General features: G+C 45.5%; 1 protein-coding gene across 5 annotated transcripts in view; it reads left to right on the forward strand.

Moving 5' to 3' along the window:
- The window catches only part of OTUD7B (OTU deubiquitinase 7B), a 46,748-nt gene that overhangs the window by 14,248 nt on the left and 6,300 nt on the right, over window positions 1-26,200 (forward strand). For 4 of the 5 annotated variants that reach the window (XM_036234949.1, XM_036234950.1, XM_036234952.1 and 1 more), the window contains exons 2-11: window positions 140-343; window positions 11,357-11,507; window positions 14,362-14,550; window positions 16,378-16,605; window positions 17,998-18,099; window positions 19,001-19,128; window positions 22,913-23,025; window positions 24,625-24,752; window positions 25,053-25,202; window positions 25,770-25,884. In XM_036234949.1, coding sequence (XP_036090842.1) covers window positions 11,423-11,507; window positions 14,362-14,550; window positions 16,378-16,605; window positions 17,998-18,099; window positions 19,001-19,128; window positions 22,913-23,025; window positions 24,625-24,752; window positions 25,053-25,202; window positions 25,770-25,884 — 1,238 coding nt within the window. In that variant the 5' untranslated portion in view covers window positions 140-343; window positions 11,357-11,422. Of the gene's footprint in view, window positions 1-139; window positions 344-6,249; window positions 8,460-11,356; window positions 11,508-14,361; window positions 14,551-16,377; window positions 16,606-17,997; window positions 18,100-19,000; window positions 19,129-22,912; window positions 23,026-24,624; window positions 24,753-25,052; window positions 25,203-25,769; window positions 25,885-26,200 lie in introns of those variants that run through there. The other variant, XM_036234953.1, reaches the window with a different exon arrangement.

Genomic DNA, 26,200 nt, shown 5'->3' on the forward strand with positions numbered 1-26,200 from the left:
AAAATAATAATGGGATAGGACTCATTTTTATGAAGTTTGGTTTCCTGGATTAATTTCAAGAAGAAAAACTCAGAGGAAAATGGGATATTTTCCAGATAACTTGTGTACTAATTGATACTTTTTATGCTTTTTGTGGAAGGGAGAAGGAAAAGCGGAGACCTGTCACCCTGAGAACTGGGCCTGGTGCTATGTCATCGTGAAGGGGTTGCCCGTACAACTTTGATGCCCTCTATGGTGGCAGGAACGTATAACAGGATTTGTCATACGTTTGACCTTAGAGGCTTATAGTGCATTCTGCCGGGAGCATCTGTCTACGTAGGAAACAGCTCATCTCGGTTTGCTGGTAAGATCAACCACATTCCTGTAATATGGGTTTTAAAATAAATAACAAAAATGTATCAGTACAGGACAGTACCTGCCTGGCCTACCTGTCTGGCCTCTCAACATAGTAAGAGTAGGGGATCAGTGCCTTTGACTCAGATGTTTGGTTAGGTGTTATCATCAAAAGCCTTTACAGTCAACTTCTGATTAGCGTTCTTGGAGAAGAACATGTAATTTTAATAATTCAAAAGAGCTAGTTATTTAGTAAATTTGGAAAGGACCTCTTTTGAAAAGTTCCTTTTCATTGTTTTTTTTTTCCTGTCTCTGGCACCTGGCACTCAGTAAAGCTCTGTCGAAAAAAGGAAGTTAGCTGGTATCTATCTTGAGGTTTTCTCTGGAACCAGCCCATTAGATGAACTTCTAGGAAACAGGGGTGATAACTTATTGGTTCATGTGTCACCTTGAATTAGCAGACTGCCTGGCACAGAGCGGGTCCTTCATAAGTGCTTATTGAATAACTGAGTCAGTAAGTTGAGGTTTTCGTTAGGGGAACATCACAGTGACCTGGGTGCTGCTGTGCTCAGGGCGGCCCTTCCTGAGAGGCAGAAGAATGTAGCTTTCTCGCAAATAAATGTGAAGAAAAGTGAACACAAGGAAAGTGACCGCTTTGATGCTTCCAGGCATTTTACACTTTTGCACAAGAAGTAATTTGTTAAAAGTTGGTGCTTTATTTCTCTCTTGGTTTTTATTTTATGTCTTATCTAGTTATTGCTGTGATTTCTTAATAGCCTATGGACAAATATTATACCCTACACTCTTGCTTCAAACCTTAGGGGTACAGTGCTAGAAGAATATTTTCAAATTCAGTTTATATCTTTTAGTGGTGATGAGCAAAACAAAAATAATGATTTGATTTTAGCATGCCTTCATGATTTTCTTTTACACATGATTTCCCTCCTTAATATGGTTTGCTTAAGTGATTAAATTTCTTAATTTTAAGAGATTTTACAGGTAGCAGGAGGAAAGAAAATTTTCATTGATAAATCCATAAAGTGAACCACATGGAGAATTGAATATTCTCAATATCTTGAAGTCAAGTAAAAGATTGCTGGAGTGAGAGTCAGCAGATTTATGTTCGATACATAGTTTTATCACTAGTTAGCTCTGTGACGGTGGACAAGTCACTTAATCTTACACACCTGGTTCTCAGTGTTGTCACTTGTAACGAGTGTGTGGGATGAAATGATCTCGAATGTCCTAGTTCTAAAGTGCTAAACAAGGAAAACAGACTGACTTTGTGTAGCTCGTCACCAGGTTTGTTCCATGAGTAAATAATGAGGGTGTATAGTCTATATTCCCAGCTAGACTAGAATTGTCAGATTGCATTATATGCTCATAACTAATCTTATAAGAGGCTTGTTGCTTTTAAAAGAAACATTATTACCATGAAAAGCACAACCTATACAAATAAATGAAAGAGACCCAAATAATACCCAGGGTATCCAGGGTTAGAGTTTCTGCTTCTTAGCTCCTACCTGGAAATAGAAACTGTGTGTGTCGGTGAGATAGGTAGGTGGTGGGGAGATGATCACGGCTTGTAGGCAGTGCAGGTAAACGTGGATGGTATTTTTAAAAGCAAAATATGAAAGAGTTTTTTAGCCTGTGGAGTTTGCATGGCCACGCTGATTCGATTTTGTTCAGAGCCCCTAGAGAACTGATATAAACTTCATATTCAGGTTCAGAGCACCGAGGTCCAAGCTCCTTATTTTCTGGGTGCCATTTAAGTTCTGTAGGCCTCTCTATATATGTGTTTTCCATCAGAAAAGGGGGGATTAAAAACTCAGCATTTAATATTTAAAATATTAAATGAAGCCATATTGTAAACGAGCTTTAAAACCAAAAATTTACTACAAAAGAGAAACTATGTTTTAGTGGACAGACCTTGGATATATACATATCTATGGGCAAGTGATGACATTTGAAACCAATGAATAATTCACAAGCCTATTTTATGTATAGATGAGCTCTCAATTATCCCCATGTATGGGCTAGCATGAATAATTTAGGGCCACAGATATCTATTAGACATCTACTATGTGTCAAGCGATTTGTTAGGACTGTTCAAAGATTTTAAAAGTGTAAAAGAGAGGTGCCGAACTCAAGGATCTTAATTCTGTCTAGAATAGATCTAGTTCTGCAGCCTGGGATGAGCTCTTGCATATCCTAAAGACTCAGTTTGAAAAACTTCTGTAACCCATTCAGCCAAACTGGTTTCTCCTACCTCTTCCTGCCCCACGGGACACTGATAACATGTGGAGTACCTTAAAGGTAGGATTGTGGCTTCCTTTCTGGTTTGTATTTCCAGGCCCTAGGGCAACGCCTGGGAGTGATGGACTGAGCTTGGTCAATTTGGAATGAATGACTGATAATCACATTGGAGAGATAAGATGTAAGTTCAGGAAGGTCAGCTGATATTACAAGGCACTTTCAGATAACAGGGTGTGCCAGCGAATGTTGTACATACCGGCCTGTAGTTCAAATGAGGTTTAGATATGGCCAGGAAGTATGGAACTTGCAGATGGAGAATAAAAAAAAAATAATTATATATATCTTTTTTCGAATAAGGTTTTTTAAATCGTTTGAGGTTTTTTTTTTTTAAAGAAAAGTTATTATAACCTGAAGGAAGTTAATTTACTAGAGGAAATTTATGAAGTGAATTGATTCCCTATCGATAGCTGATTGCAGATAGTATAATAATTGGACTTTTTTTTCCTTTTGCCATTTCCCCCTTGAACGGAAGTTCTATACCTGACAGTGAAATGACAAACAGGTATCAAGAAGGGGAGAGAAGGTTGTCAGCTGCCGAGGGTTGATTCTAGTGAAACAGCGTGTTTTGCTATTGGACTAGTCTCTGTTGATTTGTAGTATTTATTTTTTCTCTCATGTCAAAAGTTCAGTAACCAGAATCTTTAAGGGCTCAAGTTGAACTTTTGTTTTTACAGACTAGTCTTTTGAAAGTTGAATTTCTTGAGAACCAAACCTCAGACTATCCTTGGCCCTAACTGAAAGAAAAAACAAAAAATTCATTGTGTGTGGCAAATAGACTTACTGGTCTGGATCTAAAAAAATAAACATTAACATGACTTCTATTTCTATTCAAGTTACTGTTGTTTTGCCAATATTATAATAACAGACTTTCCCTCTGACTCTCTGCCCTTAGTTTTCCAAAGGTCACTTCCATTGTGCAAGCCTTCCAAATTATTAAATTTCCCAAATAACTGTAATCCAGGGCATCTTTATCAGTAGCACGGAGAAGACACATGCCCATTCGTAAGGGCGTCTCTTGTGAACTCTCCTGATCTTCATATTGACGCTTGGTTGCTAATGGGGACTTGTCTCTTAGAGATTCGCTCGCTACTTGTAGGCCCGATTAAAAACTTAGAAAACTCCTAAAAAAAGTAGTGAAATCGTATTCTGACACATACACCTACCAGTGGCTGTGATGGAGCCATGGGATCAGCTCTTGAGTCCTTACTGGCGCGTATCCACAGTAGCCTGTGGCAAACTAATAACTTGCTTTGCAAGTGGTAAATTATACGATTGGGTTGAATTTTTTCTCTTAAGTTCGATTCAGAACAGGAAGTTGACTTTCCCTGAATATGGACTGTGATGGAGGTGGGAAACAACGCAGAATTGTGCATGGTGAACAGGAGGAGATATAAACATTTATTACCAACAATCCAAAAAGTAGACAACATGTATGAGGTTAAGAGAGTGTTATAAAATCTTTGAATTTAGGATGAGACTAGTAAGGCATGAAGGTGGCGAAGTAGGACTGGCAGATTAAGACATTGGGAGTTCAGTGAGCATGCGTGAAATGACTGTTCTGGAGATCTGGGAATGAACGAGGTGTTTAGCTGTGTCTGTACCTCTAGGAGAGAGGACAGACATTTTTCTCTTGCTGTTATTTTTGAGGGGCCACCTGGCAGAAGCGACAGCTAAGGGAGCCCCTTGACGACATTTTCTTGAAGGCTCGGAGTTGGATGCCTGGAATGGGAGTGGTGAGCGGGGTGCCTCGGGAGTGGCCGTGGGCCTGGAGGGTCGGTCTGGGAGGAGCACTGGGAGCTTTTCAGGGAAAGATACAGGGACGGCGTTGAGCTCCTGCCGCGTGAGGCAGAATGTGTGGGAGGCGGTTTGTAGAAGAAGGCAACTGATGTTTTTTGAGGGCCTACTGTGTGTTAGGCACTGCCCTGAAGGCTCTACATATCTTGTCACTTGATCCTGACAAGAGATCTGAAATGCAACTTTTTCCGCATGTTAAATGTGCAGATACAGAGGCACAGCATGGCTGTTACTTAACCCGTGGTTGCACAGCCCTTAGTAGTAGAGTGGGGATTTGAACCTAGATCCATCTAAATCCAGAGCCAATTCTGTCTGTCAGCGTGGAGTTGAAAGGCGTCGAAGCTTGCACGTGGGTGGGCTCCCCGGCGTCCTCGGTCCTCCCCGGACTCTCAGCTGGGCCTGTTCCTGGGCCCCCAGCTGGGTTCGTAAAATCCCGGGTCCTGCCACTTTTTACCTGCGTAGCCTTGGACAGGTCACCTAAGCGTCGTGAGCTTTGGCGTCTTCACCCATGATGTGAGGTTACCAATACAAACAAACCTCTTAGAGTTGCGTGGAAGTTTAAATGCAGTAATGTCTAAAGCTTTAATACATATTATTTCTCTTGCTTCTTCCTTTAGACCCATCTTATTATCTCTGGGTCGTAATATTTAGTGATCCCTGGGTCTCTTTAGTATGGAATTTGGTCATATTTTCTTTTTTCTAAGGTCGTATTTTGTTTTTTTGCTTTGAAGGACGCGTATTAGCGGAAAACAACCTGCCAGGACGGTCTTTCATCTCTCCCTCCCACCTAGAGGAGAACTGTGGAGATTTCTGAGGGTTTCGCCCCCCTCTTTCTCCCTGTCTGGATTCCTCAGGGCTGGCATCATAGACGTGTTGGAGTCTCTGACCTTTGAAGAGCTGTGGTTTCCCAGAGTTTGGGGAGGAGTCGGAGAGGCCTCAGACACAGCTGTAACGCATCAGTGGAACCCGGAGAGTGGGCATAGTGGGGGGATGTGGCTGCTTTGGGGGGTAGTGTAGACGCGAGAATGCAGGGTCAGTAGTTTCTCAGGCAGTTTAACACAGCTCTTGTATCTACAGTCAGTATTTAATTTGGGGTCATTTTTCTCTGTTACTAAGTAGTTGGGTGCTCAGAGCATGCAGACTGATTTTAATATTAGCCTGAGATACACAATGTTTAAGAAGAGAAGTCTATTGCAAATAAGATCATATAACAATCTCAAGTAAATGCCTTCGAGATGAGCAACTGTCTTAGACTCACCCGTTTACAACACTGATTAGCTGATATCAGCTCTGTTATCAAGGGTGTGTGTGTGTGTGTGTGTGTGTGTGTGTGTGTGTGTGTGTGTAGTGGGGCTCTGTACAAATACAATTCAGTTCATCTGAACAAAGACTGAGTACCTACTAGGTACTGACTAATGTCAGTCTCTCTTTTTAGCATAAATTTTAATTTATTTTTCATTTACAGTTGACATTCTGTCAGTTTCAGGCGTACAGCATAGTGATTAGGCGTTTCTACAGAGGGATCACCCCGGGAAGTCTCGTATCCATCTGGCGCCATACGTAGTTATCACAGTGTTATCGGCTCATTCTCTATGCTTTACATCCCTTTGACTTTTTATAACTGGCAATTCATACTTGTTCCCTTCTACCTTTTTCATGCATCCCCTACCCCCTCCCATCTGGTGACCATTGATTTCTCCTTTGTATATATGAATTTGTTTTATTTGTTTGTTTTGTTTTTTTGGTTTTACATGTAAGTGAAATCATATGGTATTTGTCTTTCTCTGACTTATTTCACTTAGCACAATATCCTATAGCTCCATCCACGTTGTCGCAAGTGGCAAGATTCCATTCTTTTTTACGGCTGAGTAATATTCCATTATATGTATGTACTGCCTCTTTATCCATTAGTCTATTGATGGGCATCTAGGTTGCTTTCATATCTTGGCTATTACTAGTAATAGTGCAGTGAACGTAGGGGTACATGTTGCTTTTCAAATTTGTGTTTTCGATTTCTTCGTATAAATACCCAGGCGTGAAATGACTGGGTCATGTGATAGTTCTAGTTTTATTTTTTTGAGGAACCTCCATTCTCTTTCACTAGAAGGCCATTTTGGTGGGTCGAGGACTGAACATAATGGGAGAAAGTAACATCAGAGAATGAGTCTATTTTAGGAGTTCTGCAGGGGAAAGGAGACTAGCAGCCAGCAAGTAGGGGAGGGGAGGGAACCCAAAGGAACTCCTCTGGCTTTGTTCTTGTTTTGTAGTTTTCTCTGTGAAGTTGGAGGCAAGGTCATCTGCCAGGAGTAAGAGAGGCGAGAAGGGCTGGGTAGGAGGCTCAAGGAGAATGGCAAAGGTGTGGGATAGTACTGAGGAGTTTGGTTGAGGTCCTAAATCAAGCAAAAGACAGCAATGTTTCATTGAAAGGAATGAGACTGAACATCATATATTTGTAGTCATTGCTCTGCAAGGTTCTGCAGTCTTGTCCTTACTCAGTAGTCCCGTTTAGTAGCAGAGAAGTTGAATGCAGGATCTATCCATGTTGGACGGATGAAATAGAAGAATAAGGGAACTAGGTTTTTACAGGAAAATAAATTAAGCAATCAGTCATTGGGTTCACATTCCGTTAGGCAGGAAGGGACAGTAGGGTCTCTGTTTTTCTCAGTCTTCTCTGCCATCGTTCTGGTCCACCTCTCCATCATCTCCTTTGTAATAATTTTCTAGCCAATTCTCGCTATATCCACTTGTGCTCTCTCCAGACTATTCTTCTCACTGCAGCCAGGGCGATCTTTTAATAATTCAAGTCTGGTTATGTCCTGCCCCTGCTCACAGCCCTTCAGTGGCTTCTCGTTGCTTTTAGGATAAAAATCTCGATTTAACAGGGTCCACGAGGCCCTTTTTTCATCCTCATTTTGCACCATTCTCATCTCTGTGTTCCTTCCTGCCGTAGAACGTAGATGTATGGTTCCTCTGCTCAGAGCATTTTTTCTTTCCCAGTTTGACTCTCCAGTTCCTAGTCAATCTCTGGGTCTTCGATGTAATGTCACTTCCTTGGGGAAGCTTTTCCTGACTCCCTGTAGGAGACAACACTTTTCCCCTCAGCATTTCTTTAATAAATTATAATCGTTTGTGAAATTTTGTGGTTTTCTTTCTCCACACTGGGAGCTTTGCGATTAGAGATCATTCTAGTTCACTGCTATGTTCCTCATCCTGACCATGATGTCTAACATGCTACAGGCACTCGATGGGTTTTGTTGAATTTATGAATAAGGTGGTTACGGAATTGGATGTCTTGGTCTGAGGTGAGGCAGCGGGTTCAGTAGTCGAGAGGGAAAGCTGGAAGGAGATGAGGTTGTAGCCAGAGTAAGATGTTGGGAGTTGAAGACTTGGAGGCGGGGTGGTTTCTGAAGATGACAAGATCCAGGACTGAGCTGCTGGAGTAGAGACGGAGGTCTTTGCATTTGATGAGATTTTTAATTTCTCCAGTTGAAATGTTGCATGGGTTGTGCAGGTAGGTGATGAAATTGCTGAGGAAAATGGAAGGATTCGAAGTGAGGAAATACAAGACAGGCGTCTAAGTCTTTAATTAATAGAGATTGGCACAGGCCTTTCCGACGGCGAAGGGATTAACTGGGTGGGAATCAGTGCAGGTCTGGGGAACATCGTGCCCCAGCGCCTAGGAGGCAGCGTGGTGGAGTAGAGAGAGCATGTGTTCAAAATATCTGGGTTCAGACTTTGAGCAGCCCCCCGACTGTCCCGGCCTTGTTCGTTTCTCTGTTCGTAGACTGGGAATGATAAGCTCGCTGCAGGAGGATTGTCGTTACTGAGTAAGAGGATGTTTTTGAAAGTGCTTAATTAAACCGTCAGCTTTTATTCTTGATTGTTGTCATCACTTCAGGAGGGCCCGGAAGTGGAAGTAGAGGTGGAAACAAGACCCCGACTTCATTTATTCCGTATCTTGCGTCCATGCTACAGGGTCGACACAAACACTTAGGAGTGAACACGGGCAGAAGCAGGTACTGACTCAAGCAAGGACTTCGTAACGTGACGACCACTGGCTGGCTCACAACGTTGCAGTGTGGGGCCACAATGAGTTTTTATGCGAAGAAATGCTTCATCTAATCACGTTCCGTGAAAATTTCGTCATTCCCGGGAATAGATTTTATTGTTCTGGAGAACAGAGCAAGGACCATTGTGTGAGAGGAGGAGGGCTGGTGATTTAGTTTAGAAAAGCATTTTCTAACAATTAGAGCTGTCCAACAGTAAAATGGACATGCTGGCAAAGAAATGGGTTCTCCATCAAAGCTCGTATTCACGCGGAGACTGGACGATTGCTCCCTCCGTCAGATGTAATAGACAGCTTCTTGAGTGGGGGCAGACATTGGATTAAATAATCGCTGAGGTCGCTTCCAGTTGGAAGGTTGGAGGATTTTGACTCCAATCGAAATCTGTCTAAATACCATTCAGTCAACTATTTGAGAGCCTCTTCTGTTGCATTTGAAAGTTTGCAAGCCAGCGTTTAGTTTTCTCCTTTCCCTTCCCCTGTGCCGACACAGAGCCGAGGACTGTGAGTCTTAGTCATTGCCCTGGAGACTCCCATTTGGAATCTGAGACGCTCCGGCCAGGTGTTGGTGGTGATGTCACAGACATGCTGTCCTCACCTGTAGGGTGGGGTCGGGTGGCGTCCGTGGCATGCAGGAGACCTCAACTATGAAAGAATGTGCTGCTGACAAGTATGGGTTAGTGCTTTGAATTTTTGAGCAAGACCTTCTAGATAATATTGAACCTCTAAATTATTTTTTTTAAATACTTTTTGAGAAGAATGACCTGCAGCTTTGGCCTGTGAGATCTTCAATGCCGTGACATGGGCGGTTTTCATTGGCTTCTCTCACTCGGAAGCCTGTGTCCAGCTGGGGAGTGGCCTGCGTGCCTGTGGCGTAATCAACTCTTTTGTCTTCTGCTGAGCACTTTTTTACTGATCGCTATTTGTGTGCTTAGTCTATATTTCCCACATTCTTTTGGAAATTAAAGTAGCTTTACCAAGTTCTCTTGCATGTTTTTTTTTTTTTAAAGATAGAAGATTGAAGTTCATTTTGCAGTATGCTCTTGGTTTGAATTATTCATGAATTTAAGCTGTTTGGGCTATAACATCTCCTGCAACCTAAGACTGACTGAAATGAGCCTAGAGGAGGAATTCTTGTCTGTGTTAAGAGAGGGAGAAGCTACTCATTCATCTCTGACTTTCATAAAATTTTAATTCTTAAGTAATGAATGTAAGGAACTAACTTATTTGATAACTTAACATTTTAAATTTGAGCTATCTTCAACCAGAAGTTCTGTGTGTATTGGTAGCCTTTACTGACAATTGTGCTAAGTGGCATGGAAGTAAATTAGACATTGATAATGCGCAGACCAAAAGGAAATACAAGGATCATAGCTTATGAGGCTCCAGTGAGCTGAAGTTCAATTTTTCAGCCTGGAAAGGATCTTAAAGTCATCGAATCCAAGTCTAGGGTATACAAGAGGCAGTTGGAACCCTGTAAGTAATTTGACCAGAGTCACCCAGCTAATACATGTAGGTGTAGGTAAAAATCATGCGATGTGAGGACAGTGGAAATAGTGACAGTACAATTGATGTCTCTTTAGAAAGGAGAGTTTCTAAAACTTCGAGAGAGAGATCGAGACCAAGGCAAAAGCCCTTAGAAATAGAGGGATGATACGAAGTACGAAGTACCCTTTCTGATCTTCTAAGTTAAGCCTCAGATTGGTTCGGTGGTGGCTGATATGGAGGTTCACTCAACCATTGATCACTTATTCATCAGGCATTGATTGAATGCCTGTGATATTGTAGATGCTACATTAGATGTCGGGACTACAAATACGAAGAAAACATGTCCGTACACTCACAGATCTCACAGTTAAAGACAGAACACTCTGTTTTGCCATTTTTCTCTCATGAAAATTCGGTGTTGTCGAGTCAGTGACCTACTGGGTTTATGACCCACAAATCGTCACCTTCGTATTTTAAGGAATGTGTATTTTAAGGGACGCGATCAGTCCTGGGCTCTCTGGTCGGGGATGTATTGTCTGCCAAAGTCAAGTCTGAAAGAGAGCTTTCTCAGGTGAACTTACTGGAAAGAGAGCTTTCTCAGGTGAACTTACTGGCAGTTGTTTGCCTGGGCGGAGAAAGGCATGCTTCCCGCAGTTGTGGAGTTAGTGGACAGAGACTAAATTTCGTTAGGAACCTTTGGGATCTCTACTCTTCTTAACAGCTTATGGTTTTATTTTGAGTAGTTTTAGCTGTCAGTTTGCTCCTATCATTTCCTTAGCCAGCATCAGAAGAGGGGTCAGCTCTAAAGGTATAGTGTATAGTATTCCTTCATTCATTCGGCGGATACTTACTGAGGGCCTGTGTGCCTAGCACGGTGCCAAGTGCCAAGTGATAAATGCTGGGGGCACATTAGTGAACAAGTCACACAAGCGTCCTTTCAGGAAACTTACATGTTAGAGAAGGAAGCTAGACAGCAACTAATTACAGTGATTTCAGGGCATATCAGTGTCAGAAGGAAATAAACGAGGTGTTACATTAGAGAATAATGCAGATAGGGACTTCGTCAGGGTGGCTGTCTTTGCTCCCTCCTGCAAGTTGGGACGAGTGGAAAGGTGACACTCCAGAAAGGCAGGGTAAGGCGTTATCTAGAGTGATATTATGGTTTTGTGGTTAATGTAGTATTTAAGAAATTATTGTTAATAAAGAATTAGAAAACCAAGTGTTACTCTTCATAATAAATTCAACTGAAGTGAATGAGCCGGGATGGAGAGGTGCCCCATTTGGTTAGGAAGCTGCAGAAATCGGGCCGTGATCATCCGGTTCCAGCGTGATTTGAGCCTTACATGTTTATTTCCTCCCTAGGTGGAGACCCCCAGTTTTGATCTATGTCCTCCCTACATCAGCTGCCTGAGAGTCCGTAGTGATCACATGACCCTGGACATGGATGCTGTCCTGTCTGATTTTGTCCGTTCCACGGGAGCAGAGCCAGGGCTGGCCCGAGATCTCCTGGAAGGTAAGTGGTCATCAGGAGAGAACGTTTAAGGTGATCAGAAAGACGCTTTTTGTGTGGTAGGCCTTCCATTTAAGTTACTTCTAATAATCTACTTTGCGTACGACCCACCGTAATTTAAAAATGCAAAAATACCCATTTCACCTTGAGTTTTTGGTATAGCTTTCTGCACTGTCAATTTATGCTCAGGTAATGACTTTTAGATTTTTATATTTGGAATAATCTGTGGTTTTAATTTTTTCCTTCCCTGCTTTGTATGGGTAATTCTGTGTAGCGTGCATCGATTTCATACTTTCATTTTCTTTTGTTTCCAAAAGAAAATGAAAGTATGAAATCCTTACACGGTATACACGTGTAAGGATGCATGCTCTAGATTCTAAGGTCTTCAGACATGGAATCATTCAGTGGGATTCTTTGGAGTCATAATTAACACATGCTTTTTGATAATGAAAATACATAGTGATACAACTAGATAAGCTTGTGGGGGAAAGAGCTCGTTCTTCGTGTACATGGATAATTTTTTAGATTGTCAGCCCTTAGCAAGGATCAGTTTGACATTTGCTTGGCTACCTGTGAGTAGAGCATTAGTTTGGAAACAGAAGATCAGGGTTTAAATTCCCGTTTGCTAATTCAGTATGACTTTGCCCTTAAGTTGCATTTAAAATTTTTCATCTCCTGCTACCCGCTCCCACACTTCCTGTGCTCCGGCATGGTCCCCGTCACCTTCCCCTGATCACGTTTCCTGAGTATGCAGTTTCATTATTCTGAGATTCTCCTTGTCCTTCAGGATTCAGCTCAAATGCCTCCTCTTCCTCTGCACACCTACTGTATGTGTCATGTGTGATGTACTTGAGATAACGTTATTTTATTCTCACAACCACTCTGCAATATAGGTTTTATTAGCCCAGTATTACATTTTAAAAACTGAGGTTCAGAGAGGTTAAGTGGGAATGAACCTAGGCGGTCTGGTTTCAGAGTCCAGCTCTTAACAATTCTTTTACGAATTAATGCTTTTCTCTCTCTCTCAGAGAAAAGTTGAGGGTGCTGTGGAAGTTAAGAGAAAAAGCTAAATTAGAGAGCACAGAAAGGCCTTTCTGAGGAAGTGACATTCGAGCTGAACCCAGAAGGATGTGTAGGGGTAGCAAGGCGTGGAGAAGAGAGCGTGTGTGTGTGGGAGAAACAGCTTGCGCAAGGACCTTAAGGTGGAAGAGAGTTTGACACATTGGAGAAACTAATAGCGAGTGAGGTGAGGAAAGTGTTGCAGGATGGTGGGGACTGGCGTAGACAGGCCGGAAGCAGAGCCTGGGGGGCCGCGGGAAGGGATCGGAGTTCCATTCTGCATTCAGTGGGGAGCAGTGACGGGTTTTAACCGGGGGGCCGACGTGATCGAATCAGTTTGCAGCCCTGTGCTGGTTGAAGGACGTGGAACGGATCGGAAGGCAGAGCAGACGTGGTGAAGTCCGTTAAGAGTGTCGCCGCGGTACAGGTGCGAAGAGACGGCGACGCGGACTGCAGTGGTGGACAGACTGGGAAGCGGGACTTAGGACACACCTCAGAGGGGGACTCAGAAGATGGTCGGCATTTTCTCTCTGTCTCGTACTTTTTCTTTTCAAAGATAACCCTGGTTGTAGTGGAAAGAACAAATTAGAGGGTGGAGGTTAGGGGCCGAGAGGCTGCACAGCCCCTCCCAGAAGACCAAGGACCCCGCAGAGAGTATGAGGACTGATTTAGGGCGGTGACAATAGAAATGGATAAGAAAGAATGGAGTGGAGAGATGTTCCAGGGGGACCGACATGAGGGGTGACTGGGTAGTGAGGGGGAGGAGCTGAAGACAGCCGAAGCTCCTGGCCTGGAGGGCGTGTGGTGCGGTCACTGACTGACGGAGGAGGAGCAGCAGATGGAGGAGGAAGGATGATGGGCATTCAGTGTTGGGTATGTCGCTTGTTAGGACGACCTGATTTTAGAGAATTTAGCAGACAGTTGGGAATACAGATCCTGTGCTCGAGACAGATGTCATTTATTCATTTATTCATTCATTCAGGACTAAAGCCCTCCATCCTTCAACAAGTATTTATCGAGTGCCTACTATGTGCCAGGTTCTATATACTTGAACAAAACGAACAAAAGTCTTCCCTTACGTTCTAGTGGGAGAGATAGTCAATAAACACTAAGCATGGTATCCAGGTGAATTGGAAGGTGTGTTATAAGGTGCTATGGAAGATGGTAAGGGGAATGATAAGGCTGTGATTTTTATTTGGGTAGTCAGGGTGGGCCTTAGTAAGAGTGTGACATTCGAGCAGATACCCGAAGGAGGTGAGGGGTCGTGTGTGTGAGACACGCTGGGGGGACCGCAGTGGGAGCGGGTGGCGGTGAGGCCGCGGCGGGGATGTTCTTCGCGCTCCAGGCCAGCAGAGGGAGCCGGCGCGGATGGTGAGTGTGATGGTTCAGAAGTAATTCCTCAGACATGGAGACTGACACAGCTTAGCTGGAGAATTAAAACAAATACAGCAGCAGCAGCGGTAAATACATAGAATAATTGCTTCAATTTCCCTGGCTGCGAGAGCGAAGATGACACCGTGTAGGGTTATTACGAAGATTAAATGAGTCGCGAGCACTTAGAACAGTGCAGGACAGAGCTGCCGTGCTCACGCAGCTTGCTTAGGGAGCGGTGTGTAAACAGTGAGTGTGGTACCTCAGCCTGAAGCGTGTGAAGAGAACGAAGGCAGGGCGCGGAGAGGACGGCCGAGCGGCGCGGGCTCGCGCGTCCCGACGGCGTGGTCGCTGTGCTCGTTCTGCGTCCGTTCGCGGGTCCCTTACACTTTGTCCCCAGTTCACTTTTTGCTTTGTCTCCTGACAGGGAAGAACTGGGACGTGAGTGCTGCCCTCAGTGATTTTGAACAGCTGCGTCAGGTCCATGCTGGGAACCTGCCGTCCCCCTTCGGTGAAGGGAGTGGTGGCTCCAGGACCCCCGAGAAAGGGTTTTCTGATCGAGAGTCTGCTCGCCCTCCCCGACCCACCCTGCAGCGGCAGGATGACATCGTTCAAGGTACCGGGGTACCGGGGTAACGGCGTTGGTGCGTGGAGTAGAGCGGGAGGGGGCACCGCTAGGTGGGGACTGCTCGGAGGTGTTGGAGACTTCGGCGACCCTCTGGCGGCGGCTCTGCTCCTCCCACCCTCCTGGCCAAGCTGTCTGCGGTGGCCTCCGTCGGCCCAGGTGCCGGAGCCTCTCTCAGCCGCTCTGGGTCCAAGCATTGTCCCGTAGAGAGGCTCTCTGTAGATTCTGTGAAAAAAAAGAGGAAGGGAATACAATCTAATTGTTGAAATAACAATTTCAACATAACAATTCCACATGGCAATAGAATTCAAAGGGTCACTACCATCCACCTCTTTGGAGGCCATTTTGTTAATATTTGTCAGTATCTACCAACATTTTAAAACGCATGTATACTCTGACTCATTTCTAGGAATTTATCATGTTTATGTACGTGTGTGTGTATATATATATTTATTTAATATATTAATATATATTAATATATAGTTATTTAATATATATATTAATATATAGTTATTTAATATATATTAAATATATATATATTTAATATATATATATTAAATAACTAAAACACACATAGATAGGAACATACAGGTATGTAGTGTAAAGCCTGGAAGTTAAAGCTTGTAAACGACCTTCAATGTCCATTAATAGAGTAGTGGTTAGATATATCGTGGCCATCCATGCTGTGGGATGCTCAGCCACACTGTGGGATGCACTGCAGCCCTTAGAGTCAGGCGGAGCTTGTGCTGTTTTAGAAAAATACCTAGAAAGGTAAGATGCAGTACAGTGTATAGTATGCTCTGTTTAGATTTTTAAAGAATGATTTTAAAAGCTATATGTGCTTCTGTGTGTATAAAAAATTCTAGAAAGATACAAAAGATTACCTCTGGGGAAGGGGTCGGGAATTTAGAATGAGAGGGCGGTTTCTTTGAAACACTTTGTACCTTTTGATTTTATTTCAATTTTTTACCATGAGTGTGTGGTACTTTTTAAATACCTAAAAAAAGAGTTTAAAAAATGACATTGCTATGAAATAACTTTAGACAACCCTCTACCACTTTTTGCATCATCTCTGGCAAATATTGGGTCAAGAACTGCTACCCAACACATTTTTAGCACTTTGAGTAATCTTTATACAACTCAAGCTGTGCAAATGAATTGTAATGCTTTAGTGAGCAAATTATGGTCACAATGGGATATCTGCTGGGGCATCGTAAGTGCCATGCATTCAAAATAAATGACATGATTTGGGCCGCTGTCTATATTACTGTCTTTCTCGGTAACAAGGAAGAATTTCTGATAAATATGAATATCAAGAAAAGTCGTAGTAAATAATATAAATGTTATTGGTGGTAGATAAGAAAGTTCCCGAATGTGTAAGAGTTATCGTTAATTTTCTATCATGGGAATCCTTTTCTGCATTCTGCAAGACTCTGAAAATGATCAGAGAGGTTATTTGAGTCTATCTAGCCAAACGAAACCTCATATTTCCTCTTCCTCCCGACAAACAATGACCAAGCTGCCCGACAAATGGGTCCCTATCATGCTGGGAAATGGAAGTGGAAAAAATCATGGGGAGAAGAAGTTCGGGCAGATGCCAAAAAGGGGAGAAAAAGGAACGAATATTCGGTGCTAACGTGAGTGCCTGCAAAAATGCCACTTGCTATTTCTCCAACTGCATTCGGCTTGAGAAAGAGGATTGTGAAGTTTGGTAGCCAGTGAGACTCAGCGTGTTCCCCTGACTGGAAATCTTCCACGTGAGTGGAAAGTTCTGAGTGAGCTGTGTATGTTCTAAGGTGACTCCGTTTCTCATTGCAGAAAAACGCCTGTCTAGGGGCATCTCCCACGCCAGCTCCAGCATTGTTTCCCTGGCCCGGTCCCATGTCTCCTCCAATGGTGGGGGTGGGGGGAGCAGTGAGCACCCCCTGGAAATGCCCGTCTGTGCCTTCCAGCTTCCAGACCTCACTGTGTACAGTGAAGACTTCCGCAGCTTCATAGAGCGAGACCTCATCGAGCAGTCTATGCTGGTTGCCTTGGAGCAGGCAGGTCAGTGAGCGCCTTCCTCCCCGCCTTGTCCCCTCCGCTCCGCACAGCCGGGGCAGCCGCGCGGCGGGCCGGGCTTGACCAGGAGCTTCCAGTCTAAGGGCGTGATCCGATTGCAGTCAGAGTCAGCAGCCAGTCAGGTAAACGTACCGAGCCAGGCGCTTCTTCAGTTACCGTGAGAACACTGAGGAGACAGACACTTTCCTGTTGGATGGAAGGGAAATGAGATATACGCAGTAAAGGCCTAGGAATCGATACCTAAAAATCGATGCATGAAAAAAATGAATTATAATCGCTCTGGAACAGCCCTGGTAAACAGAGGAGTCAGCGCTGTAGACTGCACGGTGGTGATTGATCTGGAATTCATGTTTATTTTTCTGAACTTTTCCCAAAAGATTTAAATTATTGTTAAAATTAGTTAATGTGATGGGGGCTTCTGAGAAAGCTAATCAGGTATTAAAAACTCTCATGGACGGACTGACCGGGGGAGCGAAGTGGGGGTGTGGGAAGGGAGCTTTTAGTTTTCGTTTGGTACCCTTCTGTACTAACCAGGTGCGTCGGTTGATAATTTTTTTTTAAGTTAGCCATTTACCTGGTGAGATTATAGGCCAGTTCTCCTCGCCCCCATACTCTTCAGTAATTCAAGGAAACTTTTAAGCATCATTCAGAAAGTATTTTCCTCACGTAAGATAGATTGGCAGTTGTGAGATGACTACAGCAATTAGACTCACCTTGGGCATTTTATGTACTTTGTCTTATTGCTTGTGTCTTTAAAGTCATACCACATACATACTGACATACTGACCGTCATACATGCAGGAGATACTTGCGTGACACTTCGACTATATGCTTGGGGTTGCTTTCCTTACACCGTTGATGGATTGTGCTGAGCTATAATATTTACTGGTCTCCCGACCAGAGTGAAGGAATCAGTCTAAGTAGCCAGTACAGATTTTAGCCTGTGACCTCGACCTAACCACCTTACCCAGGGTCGCTCAGTCTTAGCACTGCTGACATTTAGGACCAGATAATCCTTTCTCGTGCGAGCTGCCTTGAGCATTGTGTTTAGCACCTCCCTGGCCCCTGCTCACTAGACATGAGTAGCATCTCCCTATCAGTTGTGACAACCAAACATACGTTCAGACATTGCTAAGTGTGCCTATTGGAACAAAACTATTTCCATTTAAGAAGCATCGATCTAACCAGTTGTGCTCACAGATTCTGAGCAACTAGATATAGTGAAAAAGACATCATAGCTTGAGTAAGAGAAGAGCAGTAGCATTATGGTTTGATTCTGGCAGGCTTCCTAGAGGAGGCAGATTTGGAATCTTTTAAAAGTAGGGAAGTGGGAAGGGATTTATGCATAATGCTCTTCTTTTCCTCCTGTTTCTGTAGGGCGGTTGAACTGGTGGGTGAGTGTGGACCCCACCTGCCAGAGGCTGCTTCCTTTAGCAACTACTGGAGATGGAAACTGCCTCTTGCACGCAGCATCTCTCGGTGAGTCTTCGAAGCCACCTTCGTTCCCTCACAGAAAGGGGTCAGGAGAGTTCAGTCTCATGTGCAGGACTCGATCCAGCCAGCCTCGATCTTGGGCAGGAGTGATGGTTCAGAGCAAGGTCAGAGAGGGAGGAAGGGAAGGAGACAGGGAGGGAGGGAGAGACAGAGACAGAGAGAGGCAGAGACACACACAGAGTGGCAGAGAGAGAGAGACAGACAGACAGACAGAGAGAGAGACAGACAGAGAGACAGACAGACAGACAGAGAGCTCTGCCCTGTTTAGCAGTCTTTGATTGGAAGGTGCACGGAAAACACAGAATTATCATGGGTCCCACCCTGACCTCTGACCCCCAGATGTAATGAGCAGCAGAACACAGGCCATTTATAGCTCTGCATTTGTATATAATTCTACTTAACATTTATTCTTTTGGTATATAAAAAGAGATGTTTTCATCAGTCCTTTGGAGACTTGTTTACTTTCAATTATAAAAGCCATTTATAAGTCAATATATTATTTGCTTTGGCTTTAAAAAAAAAAGTCCCCATTTTCCAAGCATCCCTCAAGCTTCGATGCTGATTGCCACGTGCCAGACCTGTCTACCCGAGCAGAAATGCTGCTCTGTATTTGAGTGTCTTAGCCCCGTGTCAGGAGTTAGGGTTTCCTGTCAGGAGTTCATAGGACATAGCATGTCCCCCACTTTCAAGTCCTCGAAGTTTCTGAACCTCCAGAGTAGAAACATTTGTTCTTCATTGATTAAGTACGTGTCCCCTAAGTCATGGAAGGGTTTCTTTGAACTTGGGCTTCAGTCTGATTTCCTTCATGCCAGAGTCTGTGTACCATGACTGATAAGCGGGGTTGAGTCACGGCGAGGTGTCTGACCGGTGTGAGTTGTCGCCACAGGGATGTGGGGCTTCCACGATCGGGACTTGATGCTGCGGAAGGCGCTGTATGCGCTGATGGAGAAGGGAGCCGAGAAGGAGGCGCTCCGCCGGCGCTGGAGGTGGCAGCAGACGCAGCAGAACAAGGAGGTGAGGGCGTGTGGGCGGGAGCGCCTCGTGCCAGGTACCGGGGCAGCGCCCAGCGCCCGCCGCTCAGTAGCATCTCCAGGTGCTTTGTTCAGTCACTGCTCCCGGAATGCTGGGAATTGTAGACAGTGCAGATGACACCATCGGGTAAACGCCTTCTCATGGAGACACGAGAACAGCTGTGGGGAAGCCGAGGCCTGTGCACGCATCTAACTGCTTTTCACTCGATTGGCGCCCAGTCGGCTGGTAGTGGCCATCTTTTGCAAGACGTGTCATGACAGGTCCATAGGAGTTTTTTGCTTATAATAAGGCTAGACCAGTTTTTAAGGGCTTACATTTTCAACCCAAGTAGAAATGCAAATGCTTAAACATTTTTTTGGTCATGTATACCATTTGTTTTTCAAAAATTTAGTTTGTTTTAAATGTTTTAAAATGTGCCTGTTAAATTGGGTTTGAATGGTACTTCTCAGGCATTTAGCAAACGTTGAAGCGGGTTTTGTGTAAGAAAGTAACAATGGACCGTTTGTGCTTTCCATCCGCGTAACAAAACAGGGGTTGGGCAAACTGTGGCCTATGAGCCAAATCCCACCAATTGTTTCTGTTAAAAAAAAAAAAAAAAAAAAGGTTTTATTGGAACACAGCCCTGTTCGTTGATGCGTGTATGTTTCTTAAGAGCTTTGTACAGCAAGCAGCACAGTGAGTTGCCCGTGGCCTGCGCAGGCCGAAAGGTTTACCGTTGGGCTCTTTACAGAAAAAGCTTGCCCGCCCTTTCCTTTAATAATGACATTGTACTTTTCCATAAAGGTAACGAGTCTCCCTATTTCCCTTTCCCCTTGTTCTCTGTCTTCTGTGTTTATCTCCTGCTCTCCAGGTATATCTGCTTTTTTCCAGGTGTATGGCTGGGTGTTTCTGGTGTTAACATGGGGATTTTTCTTCAGAAACTTTCCTTTTTTTTTTTCTATCTTCTTTTTTTTCTCTTTTTGTTGCTCAGTCATAACTGGCCATAATATAGGGCTAAGGGATTTTTTTTGTATTAGTTATTAGAATTATATGCCCTGAAAAATTTAAATGTGTAAGTAGAATATATTTTTTTTATTTCTCAAAAACAAAGGACCCATTGTTAAAATGATATTAAGATCAGAGCCCTGTCTTTGATTAGCCAAACTGCCCTGGAAGATTCTGGAAGGAAATAAGTGGAGCGGGGCCAGACCTGGCTCCCTGGTGAGCTAAGCTGGTCCTCATGGAGAGCTGTCTCTACCTGAGCTGGAGCCAGGCCAGGGTTTGCCTTCTTCATTGTTGAAGTCACATCATACTGAATCTTAGAGTTGACCACTCCCGAGACAAAAAAAAAAAAAAAAAAAAGCCAAACCAGAGCATGCTGGTTATTAATAGAAGTGACAGCGACAGTCAGAGAGTAGGTGTGCCCAGTCCCAGCTTTTAAGTTGTTACAGTTCTTATGTTAAAGGTGGAGTTAGATTCTGATAGTATTCAGCAGGGGCCCAGAAATTACCAGGGTCTGTTCTTGGTCAACCACCTGTTTCCTCGCAAAGTCCCCAGTGGAAATACAGGCATAGAGAATGGCGGCTACCAAAGGAGCAATCTTTTCACTCCTTTTGCTGGCCACATTCGGAGCTCCCTCCATAGTAGAATAGAAGTGTAGCGGAGACGCTCGCGTTAGCTCGGGTCATTCAGCGCTGGGAGTGGGAAGGCGGGGGGGAAGGGTGGCAGACTGGGGAGCTTCGTTTAGCCAGTACAAACATCAAACAAACTAAAATGGTTCTGATTTCCCAGAGCTCGTTTTGTGTTGAAATTGGTGGTAAAACCCAGTCCGAACATTTTCTGGCTTGAAGGGCCACCACCTAGTGGCCGTGTGTATAAAAGCAGGAAAGCAGGAACAGTTAAGAGGAAGAGGGAGGCCGACCCCGTGGACGTGTGTCAGTGACCATCTGCATGTCAGAGTGACCAGAGCACCCATATATAATCTGTGCATTGTTGTCGTTCTTTTTAATTGGAAAACATTGTGGTAGCATTTTGCAAATGGAAAATAGCTTTGTCATTTTTAATTAAAGTAGAACATGCTCACAAAATTAATTCCCGTTAAATTTGTCCCCGATGCCCGTCATGTTTTAACTGTGATTCTTTTTACCCTGTCAGTGTGTAGTTAAGCAGCGTAAACTCATTTTAACTCTAACGTTAGCCAAATGTTATAAGATAGACTCGTCTCTTAAATCATCACATACAGTCTAAAGCCAATAAGGTATTTTTAAATGGTTTGTACCACTTCTGTTCCTTTGACAAAAGTTATAGTTTCTCTCAGCATATTTTATTGATTACTGATCACACAGTAGGCACTAAGCATCTTGCGTAAAAGTTGGTCTAGTCCCTTAGGAGTAGCAGCAGGAGATGGACATTTAAATACATAATTGCAACAGAGTAATAGGTTAGGATGTTGGAGGTTGGAGTCTGTAGCAGTTGAGGAGGAAGGACACAGAGGAGGGAGTGTTGATCTACCAGGGAGGTTTAGGAAAGTCTTCACAGGGGAATGATACTTGAATTCCCTCCTGAGAGCTGAGAAATTGCTCACCAGGTGGGTAGGGAGCAGCTGCTCTAGGCAGAAGGAACAACTCAGAGGAAAGCCCAGAAATTTAAAACAACATGGCGCATTCAAGGAACTACAGCTAGTTAAAAGATACATCAGACTAGGGAGGTGGGTAGGGGCCAGGAGGTAGACTTCGCATGCTCTGCGTAAGGAGTTTGAATTATGTCTAATAGGAAATGATGATTCTTAAAGGAATTTGTGGCAGAACGCAAACATCATCAGATTCTAATTTAAGAAAAAGCTTTCTGGTGGCATTGTAGAAAATGGAGCAGAGAACGAATGACTGGAAGTGGTAAACCAGCTAGGAGTCTCTTGCTTGCAGTAGTTCGCGTTTAATGACTGTTGACTGGAGAGACCCAGGTGTGGGCTGGGTGGAATGAGAAGGGTCTTCGAGAGCTCCCTGCCTTCTAGCTTGGATGTTTAAGTGCTAGTCAGTGCTGTTCGCTAAGGTGGGAATATGGGAAGAAAAGCGGCTTTGGCAGAGGTAGGAGTTGAATTTTGAGTTTGAGGTTGTCGTGGGCAGGTGGCGATAGTCAGGAGGCGGCCGAGGGCAGGTGGGAGGGCAGGTGGGAGGGCAGGTGGAGATAGTCAGGAGGCGGCTGAATGTGAATATGGAAATTAGGAGGAAGTCCGGGCTGGAGAGGGAGACTTTAGAGTCCCAAGCCCTGTAGAGAGCAGCACATGAGATTGTGGCAGTAGGCGAGGTCACCCAGAAGGAGCTGGCTGAAGTCAGCGACACAACGCCAGTGTTTCTGGGGCAGCGGAGTGCACGGAGGTAGCAGCAAGTAGCATTGTGGAGGCTAAAGGGGAAGCAAGTCTAAAGAGGAGATCAGATGCCGCCCGAAGGCTGAGAAAGATGAGAGCCAGAGTCCACTGAAATTTAACAATTAAAAGGTCATCGTCCTTTGCCAGAGTCAGGTGAAGTGGTGTGTGTGGTGGGGGGAGGGGGGTTAGTAGGCCGGAGGGTAATGGGTTGGAAAGAATGGAAGAAAAAGAAATGCCAGAGGATCGTAGACTATTCTTGCATGAATTTTAACTATAAAAGGGAGGAGATGTGGCTTTGTAGTGCAAATTGTAAGCCAGGAGCTAAGAGAAGCTGGGGAGTGGGGTGACTCGGTGAGTCGGAATGGCTGTTGCCTCCTGAACCGTGTGCCTGACTGCCTGGTCTCCCCTGCCCGTGTCGCGCAGTCAGGGCTGGTGTACACAGAGGACGAATGGCAGAAGGAATGGAACGAGTTGATCAAGCTCGCCTCCAGTGAGCCGCGCATGCACCTAGGAGCCAACGGGGCCAGCTGTGGTGGGTAAGTGTGGCCGAGTCGGGGAGCAGGCAGTAATCTTCACCGAGTCCTCTGTGTCCGAAGAACTCTGTGCTAAGGGGACATTAGAAGGAAAGAGGAGCCATGGCAGGGACGCAGAGTGACAGCATGTGACAGCGTGGTGTGTTCTAGGAGCGACCGGGGTTCAGAATCACCAGGATACAGAGTACCCGGTGCAGAACAGTAGGTGCGCTGGGCGGGCGGCCCAGACCGTGCGCCACGCTGAGGCTTCTCTCGCCCTATGCTAAGGAATTAAAATTGTACCCTGTCTGGCCTTGGGAAATTACGGGACAAATTGACCCAGTTTCCTCAATAAATAAACTGCAAGGAAAATAGAAAGGGAGAGGAATTCTGAGTGTAAAGATACCTAAGACACATCAGCCAGTCGCAACGTGCGGACGGCTGGGGAAATGCGAACAACGTCCGCGTTTTTTTAAAAAACTTTTTAAAGTTTGACATTAATGGTGTTGTATTTTAAGGTCTTTGTTTTTTAGAGATAGAAACCGAAATATTTATGGACGAAATGATATGATGTCTAGGGTTTGCTTTGAAATAATCGGGCGGGGCGGGTGGCAGTGGGCCCAGGAGAGAACCAGACCAGGACGTGGGTGAAATGAGGTCAGTCCTGCGTTTCTCAGTGTTGAGGCCGGGCGACGGCTACGTGGGCATTTAATAAAACATTCTTTCTAGTTTTGAATATGTTTAAAATTTTGAAATTTTCTATAATAAAAAGTTAAAAATTATAACCGATCTCAACTGTGCATAAGAATAATCTGGTAGGGTTGTTTAAAATGCAGATTTCTGGACCTCCATCCTTGAGTTGGACTGAGGTAAGGCCCAGAAACCTGCATTCGTAGCGAGCACCAGTGCCGAATAACATCGCTTGGGGGGGGGGCGGTGCGGAAAGCCACTAAGATGTGAGCATGTGAGCAACAGGAGCAAATTGGTGTATTTTGAACACACAGATGGCAGAGTGGACGTCAAAGTGGGGAGAGGGGGAGACTCGCAGTTGTGGTGACCCAGGGAAGAGAGGGCCATCGGTGAGAGCAAGAGGGGTGGCCAGGAGACGGCCAGGAGGCAGGTCGTCGGAGATGAGAGGGAATAGTAAACAGTTCTCAGATTTCTGATTAGACTACCAGGCACATGGCGAGACTGGTCTTCAAGTACGGGAACACAGGAGGAGGAATTTCTGTTTCTTGTTTTGATTTCGTAGGGTGCAGTGAGTGTGGCGTGTGGGTGGTCGTGGGGAGTCAGCAGGATGGGGGCGCCCAGTTGTGTATCGAGCTACTGGTTGTTGGACCAGACGGGCATTAAGGAGGGATTGATTGCCTCCAGATGCCTCACATGGCCGTAGCCCTAGAGCCTTCACAGCCCTCTTCCCGGACTTGCCCATCTGTGAGCCGGAAGGAGAAGCAGCCGTGGTAGCGTGAAATAATCAGCCGTGTCCGCGGCAGCCTTAGGATTAGACGTTTAGGATTAGACAATCAGGACGGGGCCCCTCTTCCTCCTTGCAGAGCTGGTCTTCAGGGGTCTCTTGCTTTGTTTTCTTCCCTCCCCCTTCCTCTCTCCCCGCTGCATCTCTAGGGTGGAGAGTTCAGAGGAGCCTGTCTATGAGAGTCTGGAAGAGTTCCACGTCTTCGTCCTCGCCCACGTGCTCAGGAGGCCGATAGTGGTTGTGGCGGACACCATGCTGAGGGACTCCGGGGGAGAAGGTGGGGGCCAGTCCTCGCACCACCCCGAGCACCCTCTCTCTGCAGAGCCCGGGGCTAAGCCCTGGGAGGAGCACGGGAAAGGGGTGTAGGGGCCCCCGGGGAAAAAACAAGGCGTAAATGACAACAGTGCAGAATTCTAAGAGCTGCGAGTAAAGCAGTTGGGCTCAGTTGGCGAGGCTGCTGGGAAAGAATTACTCAGCGGGGTCGGCGTGCGGGGGCCTCGGCGGGCAGAGTGCAGCGGAGGGCTTGCGCGCCAGGCAGGAGCTCGGCCTTGCTGATAATCTCCGTGGCTTCCTGCAGCATTCGCCCCTATTCCCTTTGGGGGAATCTACCTGCCCCTGGAGGTCCCAGCCGGCCAGTGTCACCGCTCCCCGCTGGTGCTCGCCTATGATCAGGCCCACTTCTCTGCGCTCGTGTCCATGGAGCAGAAGGAGAACGCCAAGGAACAAGGTGCGTCCGCCTCTGCTGCCTTCTCGCTGAGAAAAACTGAGCTGGGAGAGTGTAGAATGGAGGGAAGAATGAAAGGGCCTGCAGCCGGTCAGCGCACATCGATGCTGTTGTTCCCAGCTGTGACATACACCGGCGTTTCAAAATTCTTTAAAAACAAACAAACAGAGGTTTGGGAAGAAACACAGTAGCCTGTAATCCCTGCCCCCTGTTCTGGAGTAAAGAGCCTGTGGATTAATGTCACAGAACCTTCCAAATGGCGCTTTGCTGTATTTGTCTTAAGAATGACCTTGAATTCCCTGAATTTACATTGACTGGCAAGAATGTCGGGAGTGTTAGTTGACTGACTGGTGGGGCGTCGTGGAGATTAGCGACCTAAATTCCGTGCTGTGTAGTAAAGGAAAAGTGGCCTGCTAGTGTGTGGGGCTGGCGCGGTTCCCGCGCGAGCGCTGGGGGTGACCGCGGCGATCCCGCTCCCCCTCAGCCTCCTTTGCGGTGAAGTCGGCCTGTGTTCGCTTGCCTTCCGCGCCCCGCAGGGACACTCCTGATGACGTGTTTCTCCCTCCGCAGCTGTGATCCCACTTACCGATGCAGAGCACAAGCTGCTGCCCTTGCATTTTGCTGTGGACCCTGGAAAGGGCTGGGAGTGGGGCAAGGACGACAGGGACAACGTCCGGCTGGCCAGGTGAGGCAGGCCCGGACTTCGCGTCTGCTCGGTGGCCGCGATCTCGTCCACAGTCAGCGTCCGTCTCCCAGGCACCCTTCCTCAGCTCAGAGGCAGGACCATCACGTCCCGTGTCCTCGAGAGGATGGAGAGCTGGGGGACAGTCGGGCATCAGGACTCCTGCAGTGTGGACCTGCTTCTTCGCCCCGTGGAGGAGATGGGAGTCCTGGGGTCTCGAGCTGCTCTTTCCTTACACTATGAAAAGCGGCCTTGCGCTCACGACTTCCAGAGTCCCCAAAACGGTGATCAGAAAATCAGAATAACGAATGTACTCTTC

Source organism: Rousettus aegyptiacus, unplaced genomic scaffold (assembly GCF_014176215.1).
Source record: "Rousettus aegyptiacus isolate mRouAeg1 unplaced genomic scaffold, mRouAeg1.p scaffold_m13_p_17, whole genome shotgun sequence".
Classification (NCBI taxonomy): Eukaryota; Metazoa; Chordata; class Mammalia; order Chiroptera; family Pteropodidae; genus Rousettus; species Rousettus aegyptiacus.